At 43.8% G+C, this 21,342-nt stretch overlaps 4 protein-coding genes and 1 pseudogene across 4 annotated transcripts; 1 reads left to right on the forward strand and 4 right to left on the reverse strand.

Annotated features, from left to right (window-relative positions):
- Positions 1-6,832: 6,832 nt before the first annotated feature.
- LOC128707534 (chymotrypsin-1-like) lies at positions 6,833-7,792 on the reverse strand. The gene is made up of 4 exons (XM_053802490.1): positions 7,729-7,792; positions 7,262-7,662; positions 7,044-7,193; positions 6,833-6,970 (listed from the first exon to the last, which is right to left on the reverse strand). Exons 1-4 carry the CDS (start codon positions 7,790-7,792, stop codon positions 6,833-6,835), a joined length of 753 nt encoding a protein of 250 aa, XP_053658465.1.
- A 328-nt stretch (positions 7,793-8,120) lies between these two features.
- Positions 8,121-8,972, reverse strand: LOC128708497 (chymotrypsin-2-like). Its single transcript, XM_053803476.1, has 2 exons — positions 8,915-8,972; positions 8,121-8,839 (listed from the first exon to the last, which is right to left on the reverse strand). Exons 1-2 carry the CDS (start codon positions 8,970-8,972, stop codon positions 8,121-8,123), a joined length of 777 nt encoding a protein of 258 aa, XP_053659451.1.
- A 1,076-nt stretch (positions 8,973-10,048) lies between these two features.
- On the reverse strand, positions 10,049-10,923 carry LOC128710082 (chymotrypsin-2-like). The gene is made up of 2 exons (XM_053805122.1): positions 10,429-10,923; positions 10,049-10,348 (listed from the first exon to the last, which is right to left on the reverse strand). Exons 1-2 carry the CDS (start codon positions 10,921-10,923, stop codon positions 10,049-10,051), a joined length of 795 nt encoding a protein of 264 aa, XP_053661097.1.
- A 2,084-nt stretch (positions 10,924-13,007) lies between these two features.
- LOC128708293 (chymotrypsin-2-like) lies at positions 13,008-13,931 on the reverse strand. The gene is made up of 3 exons (XM_053803268.1): positions 13,874-13,931; positions 13,374-13,789; positions 13,008-13,301 (listed from the first exon to the last, which is right to left on the reverse strand). Exons 1-3 carry the CDS (start codon positions 13,929-13,931, stop codon positions 13,008-13,010), a joined length of 768 nt encoding a protein of 255 aa, XP_053659243.1.
- Positions 13,932-15,890: 1,959 nt separating this feature from the next.
- On the forward strand, positions 15,891-17,080 carry LOC128718741 (uncharacterized; annotated as a pseudogene).
- Positions 17,081-21,342: the final 4,262 nt, after the last annotated feature.

A 21,342-nucleotide genomic window follows, 5' to 3' on the forward strand; every position in this document is an offset into this window, starting at 1 on the left:
TAATTATTGTAAACGGATATTGTGCCACCATTTGTGGGAGGAATTCATTACCCCCCCCGGGGTGTATTGCCACGGAAGTATGTAAGACCCTGCAGGAAGACACTCTATACGCGTGCAGCATATAGAATTAATCATCAATCCACCCCCGAAGGATAGAATCGATGTTTTCTACGCTTCCAAACAGCTGGATTGAATAACATAACCAACGTAGTACCACTGAAGAGATGCCACCTAATTCCATGGAAAGGATAGTGATTTTCGATGGAAATACCAAATTGTAACGCACTTTATGAACTTAATGCCATTCAAGGATATTGGTGACGGTTACACTGTGTGCAGCAATAAGCACATTTGCGCTGGAGTAAACCATATAATGTTATACGTTTCCGAGGTAATCTCCAAGGAGCTCTTCCACCTTTTTACACATTCAAAACGGCCTTCCGGTCGGGGGAGTACCGGTCAGTTCCGTTCCGCACGATCTGAGTGGTAAGTATTTCATCTGCGAATAACGTTTAACCCAACCAACCATTCGAATGGGATTGGCAAAACATCTAAAAAAGCAGGACAAAACATCCATCCTTCGTCACGTTTCGATTGAATTATGAAAGGAGAATGCACACTTCGGCGAAGGTACAACACACATCATCAACTCAATTTGGTACACTTTGAACAGGAGTGAAAACAAGCGTCCAGAAAACTGGTGCAACATGCGGGAAGGACTTTTCACCCCCTTGCACCACCACAGCACCATCTGTCCCTACCTCTCTACCAACCGGAAAAAAGGTACACAAGATGGAGGATCCCTTTTTTGGCGAGTCAAAATCAAACGGCTAACGCACAATTTGCCGAAAAGCCCGGAAGTTTCACGTGGGAGTTGGAATCTTTTTTTTTTCCTCTTCATTTCATCCCCAGTGTTGCCGGTGTTCACTTTCAGCTCGATTAGCTTTTAGCGTTTACGGTTTAAAAAATCCTTTTCAGCGTATAAGAGGGTTTCCATTGTACGTGTGTATATGTTGGTCAGCTTCTGCTTCACCGGAAGATCGTCAACGGTAGACAACAAATGATTCTTGAACCGGAGGGCAGGTAAAACTCATTCTAAACCTACCGATTTCGAGGCCGCTAGTCAACGATGTTCACCGTGGGTCACTGTGCTGAAAATTATTTTCAACCTTTCGAAATGCCTTTTTCCTCGTGCTATCTTGCTTTCCGATAGCGAGAGCTTTTTTTCACTGGGTGCCAATTTGCTTTGGTCACAAACTGACTTTACTGACTGCTAACACTGCTTGCAATATTACACGTGATTTCACTGCTTTTAAAGCCGCTCAACCACACTTTCCTACACCATGCGCTATTTTACGCCACGACTATCACAAAGATCTTAAACATCATCATCATCATCACCATTAGCATGAATATTTGATCATTTGTGTCGAACACAACAATACACACGCGTACGGAAATCCGCTTCTTTCCGCTTCGGCTGCACAACAAGCCGCACGTATTTAATCACCAAACACCTACCACGGCACAGCAATGGTAGCACGTTGTGATAAGTTTACGCCAATCCCACGGACAATTCCCGGCTTATCTGCTACACCAACTCATGAACACTCAAACAGAGCAGTTACGCTGTTTCAGGCCCCATCCGGCTGGCTGCCTGAAGCACAATTTTATTCTCAGATGCAGCACACTTTATACATGATCCAGCAGCAACGCGACCAACCTTTCACTGATGCTATATCATCACTTCGATACAGACGCACACACACACCAACAACTAGACGCACACGAAAATTCGCGATATTCCGAGCAACAATGTTCATGCAGCGGCCGTACACCGACCGCCAAACCGGATGTGCTGCGAGCTGTTCCCGCCCGGTCAGGCGTCGTTATTTTCCATCGAACGGAATGCGCACCCAGCTGGAAACGCCTCAAACGCCAGCGAGGCGTGCGGTAAAAATGCAGCTAAGCGCCACCAAGGCGGATCTCCCGGTTTTGTGAAGGAGTTATCAGTTTCCGAATTGATAGCGAAGCACGAGATACCACTCCGCGAACGAAAACGTACGTCAAATCAGTCTGCTCGAACCCGCCGATGCCGCCGCCGTCGGCTGAAGCTGAAGTAGAAATCGTGCGCTGTCGGCGGTGCCACTTGCAACGGGGCTCACCATTTCGCAGGAGCCAAACATTTTCCGAGAGGTTTTCCCAGCAGAAAAGACACTCGCACTCACTCGCTACGCTACGTGAGGGAAGCGTTTTTCTCTCCGCAAATCAGCTGGTGCTCATAGCAGGCTGCGAGCTCTTCGGGAGAGCTAAATCTTCCACGTGAGGTTGTGATTGAAGGGTTCGTCAATGTGTTCAATTGAGGAAAAGTTACATTTTAATGTTGAAGAAATATATTTTCATTCGAACTTGTAATGCTGGGCTTGGACGACCTGCGGGCTCGAGGTATATAATGTATTAACGGAAGAAGGGGACACATCTCTATGTACAAATCCATGTACAAAGATCTTATTAGAGATTTCTCCCATGATTGATTTGTGATCATATGTTAAATTGGAAGGCTTACAGTTGTTTAAGCCACCATTAGCTGCTAATGAAGACGATGTATTTTTTTGCAAATTGTTTAAAATTTGATGTAAAAATCATACATGAATATGTAAGGAATATGATTTTCTAGTACTATGATATTCTAATTCTACTCAGGTGATACTGAATTAAATTCTACCGATAGACAACCTGACTTACCATTGCTTTTGCTGGTTATGACAATCAGCCACTCGACTAACAACAGTATGTTTTGTTAAAAAGAGATTTTTGAATTATCTTAACGATTGCTTCATTACATCTCAATCCAGTGCATTATCTCCATCATCATTATCATCATCATCAATGTTGATTTATAATGCTAAATGATATGAAATTTTGTCATTTCACTCTATTCCATACACTTAACACATATAAACATCAAAGCATTCCGAATAAATACGTGATAGAAATAACAAAATAGTATTGTCTATTTATCGACCAAACAGATGCCCTAAATCGACTATCACACGTCAAAAAATTCTGTTAGTTCAATGCTGATAAAAACATAACAATTTATACCAATATACAAATGTTACCAATTGTTCTACAAAGACACACACAATGCAAAACAGTTGGAGCGCAATGTAAACAACGTTCTAACATAGGTTACAGCACGCAGGAGGACCAAATATATTTGTCAATGCGTCAAACCCTGCATTGTAGCAAGTTCTTAGTAACGCTGTTAAAACGCTCCAACCACTTTAGAAATTCTTGCTCACATTAATTCATTCTCTCTTCGCTCACCATTTGAAGTAACTCAATTTTACACTCAGCATAGTAACATTCCCACCACATCTCGTCGAAATGGCGCTGCTGTCACCAGAAGGACTTTACATGGACCCGATTCCGAGTAAAGATGAGATTTATTCCGTTTGTGGTTTATTTTCATTGGATCAATACAACCTTCTTATTATAAATTAGCCCTTATAACGTTACATTAACAACAATCTATTTTCCGCCAATTATTTCAAGTGTTAACGTGTTGTTGACAAAACAATACAGTACAACCGAAATTATCGGCTCGAAAGTTCGCCAAAACCTAGCCGCCAAAGGGCAATTTGTTCGTCCTATGTTTTATGCAACAATGCCTACTTACCCACACACTACGCCAGGCTGCAAAATCAATCTCGCGACACGGACGCCACAGACTTTCGCGAAGAAAGAAGATCTGGAACAAAGAACGGGAAATAACAAAAAAGCGACACGAGCAGGAATATTCTCATATTGCAAAAGTTGATCCACCACCACTGTGGGCTGATTGCAAAAGCTCAGTACAGCTCTGCTGCCTCGCATCGGAACGAGGGAGCACAAACAACGGGAGAAGTCACAAGTAAGTGGCAAGGGAAAAAAACTGATTAAGCAACTGTGAAGTACTAACCAAGTGAGCTCGTACACTCCACTCCGGCGGGTGTCTTGTCCGAAAGGGAGGTAAACTTTTACCGGGTTTACAATTGACTCTCTTTTGTGATCTCGTTCCATTTTTCGTAAAACACTTTCCCGTACCTTAATCGCACCAAAACCGTCCCATCGCGTTATAACGCACGCATCAATGCATCGCTGTTCCGAGTGTGCACATCGCCCTCTCTCCGTTCGTTCCGTTTGCATCCGAGGCTCAATTGCTTTCCCACGCACACGCACACTCACAAAGCAGCCTATTGGCCGTCGAACTTCTGCTATCAGGTTAAACTTTTAACGCACACAACACTCGGGCAATACTTACTTTTAAAGCGATTTATTCTGCGAAAACTTCCCTCATAACGTCTCGAACGTTTCGTGCCGCTCCGCGAGATGATCCAGAAGGATGCTAAGAACTTCGTCAAAAATTAATCCACCGCCAGCGTGCGAATCTCAGATGGTTTGCCGAATATTCGTTGATCTTTTTATTGACATGCCTACTCGCAGCCGAACTCCCAATCATTCGGCCACGAGCCCGTCACTTTCAACTTTCACCTTCACACCACCCCGGCGCTCGTATTTCCCTGTGTACTTAGAAACTCGTTACCGGCCCGTAAAAATTCCGCTTATTTCAACTACGCACAGACAAACCGATGGGACCGACGTTTGAACTCGAACGGTCGAGAGGATTAATTTTAGGATGATGGTCCCACGTACAACCCAACGGCGGTTCAGCCGTGGGAAAATTACGCTGTTGAAAGCTTCTGGATGCTTCTGCAGCCGATACCCGGTCGAAGCTGTGCACGGCAAAGGGACTGCGTAAAAACAACCGAAAACAACCCGAAAAATTACCTTTCTCAGTGCAGATTGGGTCTCCCGTCCGTGTTTGACTCTCATCATTAACCGACGGCAACGACATAGGTGTATGGGTGTCCGTTTTTTACCCAACCCTCCACGAAATACCTCCGATGGGGCCAGTTCCCATTTCCCATTCGATGGATTGAACTGTGCAAACGGGATCGTTTTGTTTTGTAATTTGTATCGCTTCAATTCGTACGTGGTTGTCGGACACGGAGCTACGGGGTGATGATGTGAAGCGGATGGCAATTGCTGGCAACGGTGGCAATCGGCAATTGGACGTCATCCTCATTTGCCGATGTCGTTGTCAGCGAGGTTCAATTTCACTCTCACACAACATCATCGACCAGCCGTCTAATGTCGGCGCTGCTTACCGACGAAATTGGATTCTGGTTTCGATTGCCCTCCTGCCACGCCAGCTCTTCCTTCAGACCACCCTTTAATTTCCACGCTGGAGGAGGGGATGGTTAGCAACAGAGTCTAAATGTCACCGAAATTGGATTATCTAATTCTTGCTGCCCGTTCTGATCGACCATACCGTTCCGGATCGTGCTGTCCGAAGAAGTGCATCGATTTTTATGCATCTTCGCTACCATTACCGGCTCCCTGCCTTGTAATTTTGCCCTTTTCGCTGCTTGCAAAAATGATTGAATGGCGAGAGTTCAATGATACCTGAGACCGATTGCCCTCGGTGTTCGGTGCATCAAATGGAATGGAACGTGAATGAAAACACTCACGGACAAGAGTAATTCAATTTTGACTTTGAAATTAATCGCTTTAGAATGAGACCATTTCGGTCCGGTGTATCGATGTAAAGGATTTTACATTTCAACGAGCTACCTTTCCGTATTGATTGTGTGGAAAAGCGGTTTAAATACTTAATTCTCTCTACTGTTTTTATTTCATTTCTGTTCGTTGACTGGAAAGCAGGTTATCCATTGATTGATGGACTAATTTGATGTTTCGGAGAAAGTAACAGAAACTTTCAAAGTTTACCAAGAAACACATGGTTTGGTAAGCGCAAGCAATACATGAGATTATTTGCTTAAACAAAGTAGTGCGCATTACCTGGTTACCGTAGTGCGTAGTTACCTGGTTTGTAAACGGAGGACCTGATGGAGTGTTCCAATCGCTTAATCTGTTTAAGTAATACGAGGGCATGCGATGTCCTATTATCTTTCTGTTATATTATATTATCTATTACATAAACTCTTCAAAAGCGCAAGCTATTACATTACCTTGTAGAACATATATTTGGCTATCCACCATTAGGCGCAGCAATGGCATGGGATCGATATGATCGACGTTCGGATTTCTGTATTCTATTTATCTCCACTGACGGTGGCGCCCTCTGTCGTCATTCGTTCCGAACTCTGATCCTCCACAATGGGCAGGTTGTGTCACAAACTTTGACACATAGCATTAAATCGATGTAAATAGCACCGAACACTATCAGTGTTAAGGTTGCATTATAACCTCGTGAAACACATACCCATGATACCATTTTTTCAAGGTAAGTATACTCTAACATTTTTTTTTAATTCATGAATATTTGAAAACATAGAGTGAATACTAAGCTGTCGGAAACCTAGACGTATACAAAAAATGGCGAAATGATATTCATATTTGCAATAAAAAGTTACAATCAATCAATCCAAGTAGTTTTGTTCTTTACTTAACAAACTTAATTACAACAAAACCTATTTCACGTCTTCTTTAGAATTACAATAAAAATAAGCTTGCAAAATGCCATTTCTCGGTTCTTCAATTCATAAATAATAATTAGATAATAAAAAAAGAATAGAACTCATACCGAAATATGCCTTCAAATAATTACAATCGCTGTGTTATCACCACATTCCGTACTAGTTCTACACTCATCACGCTTTATCAGACAACCATGCAGATAGTGTAGTATGGAATGCTTGTTTTATTAACCTTTTTATTCGGCACAGGCACTGCAATCGAAACAGCGGCCCGATCTTATCGGCATTTAGATGAAGTTAAGAATCCAACTACGAACCGACGAGATACGGACAAACACATCGGGACGACCGGTGGCACACGGAATACCCCACGAAGCCACACCGATGGCATAGTTATCTAGAACGAGTGCACCTCCCTCATCGCCCTGCAAAACAAAGTAACATCAAACATTGGTTAAACCATTACTCACACAGCGACTTGATAACACAATGCCGTACCCCACAGATGCCTTGTCCTTCGCGGGTCAGCGTGCACAGTGAGGATGGTCCGATGCGCCAACCGTCAGCTCCCATGAAGTTGGCACAATCCTCGTTGCTTAGTGTGTTTACGTTCAAAAACTGTAGCGCATTCGTGTTACCTCCATTGGCCTGAAATCACGTCAAATTAGCTTACAACAACAGCACACTTTGAATACTGCACGCAAAAACAAACGTACCACAGACGCTCCCCATCCGAAGACACGAGCCCTTACAGCAACTCCAATCACCTCCGCTGACAGTGGCAGCGGTTGAACCGAATTAGTCAAAATGATCGGAAGTGCAGTCTGGAACAGTGCGACATCATGCTCAAGCGTGTTGACGTTGAAGTTTGGATGGGTTATAATTTGGATGCCATAGAACGGTACGGCCGCTGTATTGAGGAACCGAGTACCAGTGACAGCCATCGTGGTCGTCGCCAAACGACCCGACAAGCAGTTGGCCGACGAAAGAACGAACCGATTACTCAGCAGCGTGCCACCGCAAAGGTGCATATTGAGCGAGTTCCTCAGCGAAACCATCCATGGCGCATCTCCGGCGACGGTATCAATTCCTCCAACGATACGTCTGTTAGGTCCAGCTAAGCGAAAAATGAGGATATGTCTATCAACGCAACAAAACGACTTAATGCAACATTTGAATTTACCGAGTGCGGAAGCAGTCACCAGCAGAGCGATCAACACCAACACAGCCTGTTGTACCCGAGCCATTCTATATAGCAAAGGAATAAAGGGACACTGAAAGGGAGCTACCTCCAGTAGCAGTATTTTATGGGCTCGTGCCTTTGCTATCAGACCCCCATTTAGACCACCAACCGCTATCAAAAGATAAGCTTAAGCACCATCATCATTAGCAAAGGGATATCGAACCTGTCTGATGACGCTAGCCACGGGATAACATGTATTAGTGATCGGGGACCTATATTGCATGGCATGATATGGTACGATTCCCGTCGGAAGATAAGAGATTTTACACCGTGTAATCCAAGAACGTAACAATCATTGTATTTATTTCGAATGGCTGCGATGAAATTCCTTCTTAGTACACGCCCGTAATTGCAGTGATCCAGGCGCGGAACGATGATACGCGTACGTACACATCCGGATAACCGACGGCGCACGGAATACCCCACGACACGAGCCCAACCAGCTCACCGTCGCTAACCAGCGGACTACCGGAGTCACCCATGCAAGTGCCCTGCGCGGTCCGGCTGAATGTGCACAGATTGCTGGGAGTGACAACTCGATTCTGCAGACTGTGGAAACGTTGCGAACAATCATCGTTACTGATCGTACGCAGGGCCACGTACTGCAGCACATCGGCCGGCTTCGCAATGGTGAGCGACTTCAAGCCCCATCCGGACGCAAGCACAGCCCGATTGGCGGGTGTGTACGTGCGGGCCATCTTCACCGGAAACACGGCCGTATTGAAATGCATCGCTCTCCTGGTGCGAACTAAGGCAACATCATTCTGCTGCGTCCACTCGTTAAAGTTGGGATGCACGATGAACTGCTGCACATCGTAGTTGAAGCCACCGTGGGCGCTCGTTAGCGCACCAACAACGGCAATCACATCCGCCGGCTGACGGTTGATCAGGCAGTGTCCCGCCGTTAAGATCCAGTAATCGCCGATGATTGCACCACCGCAGAAGTGTTGGTAAGATGCTGTCAGCGATACTTGGTACGGGAACTGGCCCGACGCAGCATTCATACCACCGATAATACGCCCCTGCCATTCGGTTGAGCGTACCGATGTGTCTGTAGGAAATGGAAATGATTTCCTATGAGTTCACAACACCACCAAGACCGTTGGGGACATTGCCTTAACTTTACCTTTAGCACTTGCCAAACCGGCAGCACACAGCACTACAAACGCGACCAATCGATGCATTGTGCGCTCCAATACAATATGCTCTCAAGCTCAACGAACACAGGCTGCTTTAGGCTGGTATCACACCGTACTTGGAAGCATAGAACTTTCTACGCGCAATTTATAGTAACGCGTGGGGAGAAAACAAACATACCGTACCAAGAATATGGTCGCAAAACATCAACTTCAACATGGGATTGACAGTCTACAAGCGCGCCCTCGTAGGCCATGAACGATAAGATGAAGCCCCTTCTCGCGATACGCTTTCTGTGTCTTGTCAGCGAACTGACAGTCGATTATGATTGATAGAAATTTTGAGGCTGTGCAATACGCAAGCAACCGGTTCATATCCAGTTTGCTCGCAAAAACTCATCCTCATGTTCAATCTGCCGACATGTCTGGGAATGCGAAATATTTTGCAATTAAAGAGAAAAACAATCAACTTAGGTCGAATACTCTTTTACGGATGACTGAGGCACGAAATTGAGTTTTACCTGAATTTCTTAAGCAGTGACCATGTAGTCTAATGACTGCGACAGATCTTTAAAAATGTCCTTCTTTTTGAGACAGTGATGCTTTTGAGACAGTGAACTATCAGGTTCATCCATGCCAAACCATAACGTGAGAAGAACTCCCCAATGGGACTCCCAGGAACACCATTAAAATTCTTACTAATCGTGTAGGCACTATGCAGAACATGTGTAGCCAGTTTTTTTTGGCACTATAAAAACCATATATAGTACTAATCCCTTTTCTACCTATCCCTTTAAGATATGGCCTCCGTCCAAAGCAGTCTTCATAAGAAAATAACCTCACAGTCGCTTTGGCGTGGGATATGGTTAGGAAAATTACTGAGCATGTAGTACGAAGATCGCTCTATCGTATATTAGACTAACCAGGCTCCGAGGACCATACGCATATGAAGATTCAGTGCAAATAAACTATAACTGTAAGTACCTTCGGTGCTTCTGTAGCTCCCAGAAATCGGTCGACTAAAACCTCGCCATTAAACGTTGGGACATATTGACATTTCATTAATTTATTTTGATAGCTAGCTCTACACCTCCATTTCCTTAACATTAACTTACATCTACGCCTTAAATGAGAGTGTGCGCCAGAATCCAGCCACGGTGGGATGCGACACGTGCATAGACATCCGGATATCCTTCTCCGCACGGGATGCCCCACGAAACAATACCATGCAGTTCGGCTCCGTGCACCAGCGGACTGCCCGCATCACCGAGACAAGTGCCCTGACCGATGGGGCTGCTGCTGCACAGTGTCGAATCGTAAATGCGTGCATCGTATGGGGCAACGAACCGGGCTCGGCATTCCAGCTGGGAAATCACATTCACCGCGATGTACTGCAAGTTATCCGGGAACTGTGGGTTGGAGAACTGTAACAGACATCATAAGCATTACGTTTGTGATTCAGCGCACAATGCATTTTAAGTGCTTGCAAAAGTATTCCACTTACTTCCATACGACCCCAGCCGGAAACGAGCGCTCCGTACGCCACGTTGATGTAGTAAGAGCCGAGCTGCACACCCTGAACAGCATCACTGAACACAATCGGCGATGACACGCGGACCACTGCAACATCGTTGGCCAGCGTCTCCGATGCGAAGTTGGGATGGATGATGATGCGTCGCAGGCCCATATTGAAGCCTCCCTGGCTCAGCCGATAGGCACCAACAATCACACGGGTGTCCGACGTCGTGCGTCCAGCCATACACGAACCCGCCGTGATGACCCACTGTTGGTTCAACACGGCACCACCGCAGATGTGCATACCGTCCCCAGTACGGAACGAGGCCTGATACGGGAAGTCTCCATCCCGTGCGTAGCTTCCACCAACGATACGTCCTCTCCACTGCTGGTAAAGCGGATCCGAGGTGGCCAGATCACCACTGACGGCTAGCGCCAGGAAGCCAACAATCAGTGCAACGGCTGTAGCTGCTTTGCGATACATTTTGGTTGTGAACTCGTTCCGATTCCTATCGGCAATTGTCTTCCGTTGAGGAATGATCGCGGATTTTTATACAAACCAAGGAAGTGGAAGCGTTGGCTTATCGCGTGCCGTAAAAGTACTACCGGTCTCACCAACACCTCCGAAGAGTTAGGATTGTTTGATAAAAGCCCATCCCATCTCGCTAGCATATGCTGCAGCCTGATATTGTACAGATCAAGCTGATAACGTTTACTACTCGTGCTATTTTTCATCCTTGCACAATCGTACATGTAAACAAGTGATTATCACGCATGATTCTCAGGCACAGCGAGTTTCGTATCGTGACGTTCGATTTGCCCATTGCCAATCCAGACATCTTTATAGCTAATCCACTCAAACGCATTTTAGAGAGATACCAGCTCCACAGCCCAAATACGTGCCGATGCAGGTGTTCATTATGTATTAATCAATGCAATTAGCCACCGCCTAATCTTGCGCCAGCTTATCATTTATGAACCACTGGGATGGAGTTACAAAAATAAAACGAATTAAAGGTGAGTTGCGAAAACACTGTAAGCTCACCCTGTCGGCAGAAAACACGAGAATTGTATAAGGCGATTAGATAATCGTTGTGAGGCTACTAATGTCGAATCATGTCTGGAAGCTATTTTTAGATCCATCTACCGGTAGGTGAGATGTTGTACCATCTTGCAAGCTGATAAAAAGCAATAGACAAGCATTTGTGATTAACTGTGTCTTTATTCCAGTCACACGGATACTGAATGTATTCCTGCTTAGTGAAAACCCTGAAAACCCTACCGGAGATTGACTTTGAAGTGAGTTCTGTACGCTTACGCGATCTATACGCTTCTTTCGCTTCAAATTCTATCTTCCCCCATATCAATATCGATGATTTGTTTCAAAGATTGTTTTGCATTGCTATCTACAGATGGACACATTGATAAAAATAATTCCGACATGTTGTCAAAATGTTCAATAGATATCGATAAAATATAGTGAGTTTAATTGAAGATCTTCATCCAGACATTTGACGTAAGTATCGGCATCTGATAACCACACGTCAGTGCTTCAAGTACCGTGTCTTCATTGTTTTTTTTTTTTGCGAATAATGACAGCTGTAAGATTTAACCCAACCTATAACGAAAGTGGACATTGAGTGGAAATAGGCATTGAAAGATTTACCTTTATCAACTAGCTTCCTTCAAACTCAATCAACCACCACTAACCATATGTTTTATTATCAACCACATAACAACAATATATGAATGAATATAGTAATCAACAAATATTATTATAATAAACTGAAGAACTAGAGTTGATACTATACCCTTGGACCTTTTTGAACAAGAATTATAGTTCTACAGGTATTGAATTCTTAGTTTCTTAGCATACCTGTACATTTATCCCATTTTCTGCTTATTTTATTCCACTGAATTAATTTTATTACTAATCATGCTTAGTTTCCACTTAAGCTGCGGAAAAAAGACAGCTTAAAAGCTTGGCTATCAAATACAAGATGGCGCTGTTACGCTTAACGATTTCGTCGTCAAGCGAACAATGCCGAACGAAAAGTCGCGCAGAAAACTTTGTAAAAAAAAGGAATTCTACCATACCATTAATTCATTTTGTTTGTATGGTTGCACTGAAACAAATCCAAATTTAATTACTAATATTCGAATAATGGAAGATAATATTCTTACAAAAATATAACCATTAAATATTATTTTATCTTGCCTTGTGACTCATAAGGCTCTATAGTTAATTGAAAAAAAACACACACACGCACTTGTAAGAAGATTCTTAAATGTAACTGCTGAACATGAAAATGTTGTAAATTTTAAAGTTACTTTTTTTGTTATTGCAGTTTTATTGACAGTGTCGTAGCAATACCTCACTAATCACTTCTTCACTTCACTTCTTTCTTCTTTCTACTTACCTTAACCACCTTATTCTTTCATATCATAAACGTACGCGAGCTATTGTTTTAATTTTGATTTTGTTTTAATAATCTTATCCATTCAGTGCCAATTTCATATCATCACAATCACATACACCTGGTAAGGTGATTACTTCGTAGCGATCGCTTAGACAGCGTTGGCATTGATCCAGCCGACGAAGGACGAGACGCGAGCGAACACATCGGGTTGGCCGAGACCGCACGGGATACCCCACGAGACAATACCGTGCACTGCACCACCCTGGACCAGCGGGCCACCAGAGTCTCCCATGCACATGCCCTGGCCGGATGGGCTGAGCGTGCAGACGGTCGAGTCGAAGACACGGTTGGCGTTAGCAACGGTGTGACGGTTACGGCAATCAGCCAGCGTGATGATCTGGGTGTTCAGGAACTGCAGATGGTTCGGGATACCGATGTTGGCCTGAAAAGCGTGGAACAGTCGATTAATATCACGAATTCTCACTCAAGCACACACATTGCGGGTCGTACGTACTCCGAGCTGACCCCAACCGGAAGCGAGGGCTCCACCACCGGTGACGAAGTTCGTTCCGAGACCAATTGGCTGCACAGCGGCAGTGTACGTGATGAAGCTAGCGGTCTGCACCAGCGACACATCGTTGGCGAGCGTGTTGGCGTTGTAGCTCGGGTGGTTGACGATGCGGGCAGTCTGGTGAGCAATGCCTCCACTGTTCAGGAAGATAGTGCCAACCACGGAGACCGTGTTGCCAGTGGTACGGCCGATCGTGCAGTGAGCGGCCGACAGCACGTAGCGATTGTTGATGATCGAGCCACCGCAGAAGTGGGCATTGCCGGCGGAGCGCAGCGAAACCTGGTACGGGAACTGGTTCGTTCCGGCGTTCTGGCCACCAACGATACGTCCGGCCCATTCGTAGTACTCGGGCGACAGCACTGTGAAGCAGTGGGCAAAACAACGCAATCAGTTTACCCTACTCTCCTGGGCGATCAAGACTCCAGACGATCCAGTATACGTACCATTGCCGAAGGCCGTAACGGCCAGACCGATGGTCAGCAGAACGCTAAGGCGGAACATTTTGTTGGGAATGTTTGACGACGGATAGACTTCACTGTGGCCGACCGGTCATTTTATATACCTCACGATGGGAAAGACCGGCCAAAAATCGTCGCTGCCACTGATAATCTAATCGATAGTGAATGAGCGAGGATTTGGAAAATGTGTGTTTGGGATTTGATTTATTGTGTTCCAATTATCAACCGCCGCGATAACGATAAAATTGCGATAACAGAGCAACTGCGATACGAACGATGAGTGGGAATTTTGAGGAAAGATCCATTTTGCAATACGGACGAATAAAAATAATTATCGAATCCTATCCACCTGGAGCACGATGAAGGGTTTTAAAAGGTTCTACTTCTATACCGGGTTTTGTTGTGGAAAGTTAAGGATTTTTCTTTAAAGAAACAAACATAACAAATAAGGAACTTAATGTTTAGAAAAAATTATGCAGCTTGTCAACACCTTGCAGTTTTCCGCCTAAGGTAATGATGTAATGATCACACACGGTAAATGGCGTTTCGTCCGTTAGCCCGATTCATTTTTGGACCGAGCGATATCACCGATGTTTGATAATAACCCATTTATAGATATCAATTACGGGAATAACCAGACTCGATGGACATGTAGCAACACCGGTTGTACCGATGTTGCACTTTGCGTTTGGTGGCTCGTGGACCTTGTCAATGAACTACGCTCAATTACAGCAACGTCACACGGGAAGTGACATCCATGTTAGAACTAAGGCCATACGTGTGTCTTCGAATCAATCTCCGTAAGTCATGCAGCGCCGACAACGACACCACCGTCCGGTGGGAAGTTACCGCGGTGCAGTCGTCAAGGTCTGTCTGCTTCCAAGCATTTCTTCATGTAGCCAAAAGACGCAATACCTCAATGGACAGAGTGCATCGGGTGTGACTACGATGGTCCATCCACTTACGTAAAAAATAAACTGCACGATTAAGTGCAATAGTACTAGGATTATTGACCCTATCGGCTTTGGAACTCTTTATCAGTCACAGCCACCGAAATTTCCAATACTAAAACAAACAACGCGTTCAAAGAATGGATTTCCCTGAGTCATCTTCTGGGAGCGATAAAGCGGAACGAGTAGTAGCCGTATGTAACGATATGTGCAGTTACACTTTTATGAATGTAATAACGATTGACAAATTTATAACCTTCTGATTTGCAGGGGTTTCAATCAAATCGACTACACTTTCACACGCTTCACATAAAACTATTGTTTTTTATTCTGATTTTCGCTATTCGAATCTATCGAATCTGTCGAAAACCTGGTTGTTTTTTTTTTTATATTTCATATTACTTCACGAGCTGCACATGCTTCTCGAAGAAAAACCATCTTGGAAGCTATGCCTAGTCATATTTCGACGATGCAAATGTGTATTTTTTCAAGTTCTCATTCGAATTTCATACATTATTTTTTCACACTTATTGTTCCATTACATCATTATAGTAATTCTTTTTCTTCCTTCTTTTCTTCTACTTCTTCTTCTTGGCGTAACGACCTACTAGGTCATGTCAGCAACGATCTGGATAAGAAGTCCTTATCAGGATGGGATTTTGTCTCGGTCCTATCGTGTGGAGACCGACACCACTACCAGTACACATCCCTATTGGTGGCCGTCCCTATGTCATTATAATAATACGTTCCAATAATTGAATGGATGTGATATAATTTGTAAATAAACAAAAAAAAAACATTACAAAAGTTTCGTAACCTGCGTACAAATTATAAGAAAAATTAATTATTTGTTTTTTTTTATTTATTTGTCAGACAACCATTCTTATGAAATATACAATCATTTACAATGGTACGTTTTAATCAAATTTTTAAACGAAAAATTAACAATTCTAATCTTAACCAATTTGATCGTTTTTGCTGTCAAACCAAAAAAACAATGCCAAAAAACCTCTTAAATCCCACCACGAACTTTCATGTCGCCGAAGTGTCCCATGAGTAACCTAACCTTAATCCATTGTGTTTTCCTTTCGCTTCTAAGCACCCACCCTAAAAACGCCTATTTGTGTGTCAAAAACAAAAAACGGGTCAAATCAATCCCACGCCATGCCCGCCACAGTCACAACGTACCGGTTCGCTGGCATATGCGCTCACACATCGGGACACATTCTGGATAGGCTCCGCTGCCTATCGATCCAACAAAGAGCTACACAGCGGCGAACGGATTTTGGTTCGAGTGTTTCGAAAGCAGTAAGCCGCACTCTTACGGGCCACTTTCGTTTCAACGTGCCACCGGTATGGACGCGTATGAAGCTACCGGTTCCAGCGAAGATCCCGAGGTTCGGCAGGCTTTTTCCGATAGCATTCTTCACATTCTGCGACCACTTTCGGTGCTGGAGCTGCCCGGGATGGGTTCCCGGTGTGAAAACGATTCCGACTCTACTCGAAGCGCATTATCGGAGCCTTTTTCCGACCTGGATGAATCCTACATATTATTGGATCAACGGAAGAAGGTAAGCCGCACTGTGTGTTTTCTTGCACTAGGGTGGACAAATTAATACCCAAACCATTCCAGAAACCGGGCAAGGATGAAGGTGATGACATGATGCTGCTGAACCAATTCACCTCCGAGTTTCGCGAGGTTTACGATCAGCTCATCGGTGAGCTGGACGGAAAGGAAGAACCAATCTTTCTAACGGACGACTTCCAAGAGCGGCAAGATTTCACCCACGAATTATCGGCCGAAGATACGAGCGGCTTCAGTCCACCGTTTCAAAGCTTCATCGATGAGATGCTACTCAAATGCGACCTCAAATATCATCTGGACGAGAAGAAAAAGCTGCACGATCTGCATCGCCGGAAGCATCGTCGGGTGCGTAAGGTGCAGCCTGCAGCACCGAAGGACGCACTGGAACCGGCCGAACGGGACTCGCTATCCGGTGTGTGGCGTATGCTGGATGCCGTTTCCGAGCCGAACGGATTTCCCATCACCGAAGGGCAGTACGATCTTTACGAGGACGAGCGGTTCGAGTGGTTGCTGCGGGAGAAAATGCCCTGGCAGCGGATGGAAGTGTCCCGGAAAAAGTGCGAACAGTGGCTCAAGATTGGACCGAACGCCGGCAAGTTGCCGAACGAGAAACGATCCCGCCAGTCCAACCGACCATCGAGTAAACGACGTTGGTGAAAACGTTCAAGCACCGAGAGATAACAGCATTTACCAGCCAGTATTAAGTATCCAGTGTGCCATATGTGTAGCATGGAAAAAATAACTTGCGACTCAATACTGTTCCCGATTCTGATGAACACTCCACATTGCTTCCTATTCAACAACGAAATCCTATTCAATCTGCTTATATGCGCCGTGATGAAGCACAATGAGGAAAATGTCAACCCCGATGCTGCTGCTTCACTCGTATAGGATAATAATAAAAGAAAATATGACTACACGCTATGGGAAGTGCCATTCATTTTACATTGTTGAAGTAGTGCAAAAGGCAAATGCACAGTGATAATAAATGGAATGGAAAGTATTTTTCCGGGAAGCTAAGTTTACGTTTTGTAACCAGCTTACAAACCTATTCGAAGAAGACACAAATGGTTCAACAGCAAATGCGATTGTTTATTTTATTCTGACATCGATTTCTTCTAAAGCCTCTTTCATATACTATACATGTGTCTAGTTTTGGTGCAAATTAAATAAAAGTTGCTACTTGTTTTCCTTTTTAAAGTTATGTTTATAAGTTGCTTTTAGTTATATAGTAATAAATAAATATAAAAACAAACAAACGTATAAGTAAATAATAAGTAAATACAATTATGTATTAAATAAGTTCAAAGGAAACTAACAATTAAAAAAAGGAACTTTCAATTTTAGAAAATCAATAAAGAAGTAACATAATAATTAAACGAAGACTTATATTGAATTACATCATTATTTATAATTGATTTTCATATTCAATGACAAACAAATAGATCAATAAAGATGATTTTGTTGTCTAGGTTGTCGTTTAAATTTTTCCCATCATAATTTATTTTAATTTTCAAATTTACATCATAACGCAATAATTCTAGCAGTAATGTTATCCCCTTAATTCTCTTCTGTAGCGAAGATTTATTTTCTACTTTAATCCACTCTTGTCAAGCTCTGTCATGCATTCTCAATCGAATCGATCTGTTTTTGACTTCTTGTTAAACTCTAATTATGTCTTTGATGTTTTATTTACTTAAGTTACTATTAGTCAGTTTCTAGCTTTTTCTTTTGCCTACCTTTTTATATTTCTATTTCCCACTTAATGTCTATGATCCGATCTATTTTTTCATCCTTTTAACACTTTCAATCACAGCATCCCAACAATCTATCTGTACAAATCGTGTCATTTTGAATTCAATTATCAAACCATAATATTTATTAGCCGGTAATAAAAGCAACACAAACAGAAGATACGCAAGCTTTTTTCACTCTCTCCATCTTCGTCACGTAAACTTCTGACACCCGAGCAGCATAACCACTAACGATGTCGATTCATCGATTCACTAGCTGGTGTAAAACAAAAGGACTTTAATTAGCCATGCGATCAATAGGAAGTTGCTGCACGTACACCGCACCTTAATGTCGATCGATCGTGCCGTGCTTAAAGTCGTACATCGATACAGCATCCGTGGCTCACTGGTAAAGCCAGGGCCAAGCATCGCTACCGACTGGTACCTATCAAAATTAATTAAAGGAAAACTTTACATTCATTCCACCCTGGCACTGGGTGCGTACACTGGTAGTTGCTGGGTGTGCAAAGGGTGCTTGCAGTCAAGAGGGACGGTTGTTGTTTGTTTTAAAACCGTTGTCAAAGACTCCTCTTGTCACAGTGCTCACAGGCTCCGACGATGATGGCGTGAACGTTGTTCTACGTGTTCTAAACCGCACCGCACGTGTGACTGCCGTGCGTGCACAACCTGTTCGTCTGTCGACTGGACGATGGAGCGCCCAAGAGTTCCCAATCGATGGCGGGCATGAGTATAATCCATCCGGCAGTGGTCGTACCAGTGACAGATGCGGGCAACCGGGCATAAGCTCCGGATCTAACACGAAAACATATCTCCAGGCCGTTTGCCTGCTAAACACGCAACGCCCAAGGTAGTTGGCGATCGTTCGGGAGGGACTAAAACAAAGTGCCCTTCCACTGGTGCCCCGTACGTGCTGGATGCTTTACCGGATGGAACGTTCGTCAGCACAGTGACTTCCGCTCTCACGGTTAGTGTTGCCATTTTTACGAGCACTTGTAGCCCGGTGTCCCGTCCCCACACCCTACCCGATCACTAAGCGTGCTGCCAGTCACTCCCAACCAGTGATAAAATATATATCAGCAACACCACAGCAGCAACAAGAGTGAAAACGGGTACGAAACTCTTGTTTCGTTTCATAAATTTAATCAAAACTAATGACAACGGCATTAGTATGCCAAGTCAGATTTTGCCAATTAATTCAGCGCTGCATCTCCTCACTCGGCCACTCACGAGCCCCATCGTGTTACACCGTGGAACGGCAGTAACGATGAGCAACCAACGTCATGGATTTTCCTCCCAACCATGGGCACAATTTGGCACAAGGTTGGAAAATCACAAACCCCGCCACCAAATGGGGAAAGTTTTGGTCCGGGGAGATAAAAAAAACACACACACCGAGAAAAGAGACAAAAACGAGCTGCACAGAGCGCAGGCTAATGATTGTTTCGTAAATTCGGGAACACGCAAAGTGGTCCTGCCGCAACACCGGTGCATTACAGCCGGGTGTTTGCAAATGTGTTGCATCCCGCACCAACCGACCGAGTTGATCGATGGATCGCGCCAACAGCGGAAAACGTTTCATTTGTCAACGCGCACAAGGAGAAAGCACATTTTCGGTTGGGAAGAAAAGGCGTTCTCCTGCGAGCTTTGGAGCTGGCTGGTAATTAGTGACAGGGAAATTTATTCATGCGAATCTCAGGTTCAGTATGATGGAGCTATTCTTATTTTGCTGCGACACTAGAGAAATAGTAAGATTTTCGCATGACGAAAAGAAACCGCAATGGGATGAAAAATTTTAAATGATTAACCGTTTTGATTAAAAAATTTAAAAAATTGCAGTAAATATGTAATTTCTAAATAGAATTTAAAATTTAAATACTTTTAGAAATATTGAATGAGCCAAAATAAACGTAAACTGAACATTGAACATAGCTCTTGCAACAGATCGCCATTAATATCGCTGACCAGTACCATTCCAATTCAACCGATGGTTTACTCTCGACACCACGTTTTACAGCATGGCCACAGGATGGTTAAAATTTTAACCGTCTTTACTTAGATATTTCACTTTTCATATCAATTATATTGGAAAAAACAGTTTGTCGTATAACGACTCAAACATTTAAACGGTTTAAGCTCACTATACAATAGTTGATTTTATTCGTCAATTTCGTAAAAAAACCTCGTAACACATTTTAAGCTTTGCTCGAGTTTACGCCATAAAGTATGCAATCGGTATGACAAAATGATAGCTTTTCAAATTTTCGAAGACGACGCCTTTATGTGAGAGATGATTGTGGACATCTTAATTAAATTTATCCAGCAACGTCATCAACTTATCGTATTTAATATGATCTAATCTTTTTATATTTAATTTAAATAAATTACGACAAATAGCTCCACTCCCTTATTGCTCTTAAATCGTCCTTGAGTTTGCAGTTAATCTAGCCTTTTTGTCACAACGCGGATATCAGTGACATAAAAAAATGCAATAAATTCGTCATCTCTACCAAGCATCAAAACAATAATGCAATCTCTACATAGATTACAATCATCGCAATCGGACATGATGATGTATGATGCCACCCTTACACAGTCTCTCCAACTTGACCAATGATGCGAAACACTAAAGCCATGAAAACCATTCATCTAACGAACCGACCGTACACCGTTCACATCATCTTCAGGGCTACCATTATTCGGTCCCAAGCTTAATTGAATTGAACCATCACTGACCGCAACCGTCGTCCTGTGGATAGACCTCCGAGTGCCTGACTGATACCCGAAGTCCGAACTTTCCTAACCGGCCCCGACCGTAACTGGCTACGCTTTGCCTTTTCATTCCCAAAAAAAATTAGGCAGCGGTGGCTTACTTTACCAAGATTGTCCGTAAATCCCACGTTTTTACGATCGTGCGTTCGCAGAAGCGATGCTGCCCGTTTCTGGACGACCAGAGAGTGCGAAAACACTTGCAAAACTTTATGTTAATTGTCATAAAGGATTACAGCTCGTGAGCTCGTGAAACAAAAGCGTAAAGTTACAAGACGCCGGCCGAAAGGTAGTTTCCCGCTCGGAAACCGTCGGAATGGCGGGCGGCCCCCAGTCGACTCAAGGTTTCGTCTTCGTCGTCAACCTCAAAGCCTAGCGGAATCGCACTTCTGACGAGGT

Source organism: Anopheles marshallii, chromosome 2 (genome assembly GCF_943734725.1).
Source record: "Anopheles marshallii chromosome 2, idAnoMarsDA_429_01, whole genome shotgun sequence".
NCBI classification, from domain to species: Eukaryota; Metazoa; Arthropoda; class Insecta; order Diptera; family Culicidae; genus Anopheles; species Anopheles marshallii.

Excerpts from the sequence above, each read along its gene's own strand:
- LOC128708497 (XM_053803476.1), bottom strand. The coding sequence starts at position 8,972 with ATGCATCGATTGGTCGCGTTTGTAGTGCTGTGTGCTGCCGGTTTGGCA. Across the intron at positions 8,840-8,914 it reads CGGTTTGGCAAGTGCTAAAG|ACACATCGGTACGCTCAACC; the intron begins GTAAAGTTAAGG and ends CATTTCCTACAG.
- LOC128708293 (XM_053803268.1), bottom strand. The coding sequence starts at position 13,931 with ATGTTCCGCCTTAGCGTTCTGCTGACCATCGGTCTGGCCGTTACGGCC. Across the intron at positions 13,790-13,873 it reads CGTTACGGCCTTCGGCAATG|TGCTGTCGCCCGAGTACTAC; the intron begins GTACGTATACTG and ends ACTGCTTCACAG. Across the intron at positions 13,302-13,373 it reads CCGGTTGGGGTCAGCTCGGA|GCCAACATCGGTATCCCGAA; the intron begins GTACGTACGACC and ends CACGCTTTTCAG.
- LOC128710082 (XM_053805122.1), bottom strand. The coding sequence starts at position 10,923 with ATGTATCGCAAAGCAGCTACAGCCGTTGCACTGATTGTTGGCTTCCTG. Across the intron at positions 10,349-10,428 it reads CCGGCTGGGGTCGTATGGAA|TTCTCCAACCCACAGTTCCC; the intron begins GTAAGTGGAATA and ends TGTCTGTTACAG.
- LOC128707534 (XM_053802490.1), bottom strand. The coding sequence starts at position 7,792 with ATGGCTCGGGTACAACAGGCTGTGTTGGTGTTGATCGCTCTGCTGGTG. Across the intron at positions 7,663-7,728 it reads GGTGACTGCTTCCGCACTCG|CTGGACCTAACAGACGTATC; the intron begins GTAAATTCAAAT and ends TTTTTCGCTTAG. Across the intron at positions 7,194-7,261 it reads TCGGATGGGGAGCGTCTGTG|GCCAATGGAGGTAACACGAA; the intron begins GTACGTTTGTTT and ends ACGTGATTTCAG.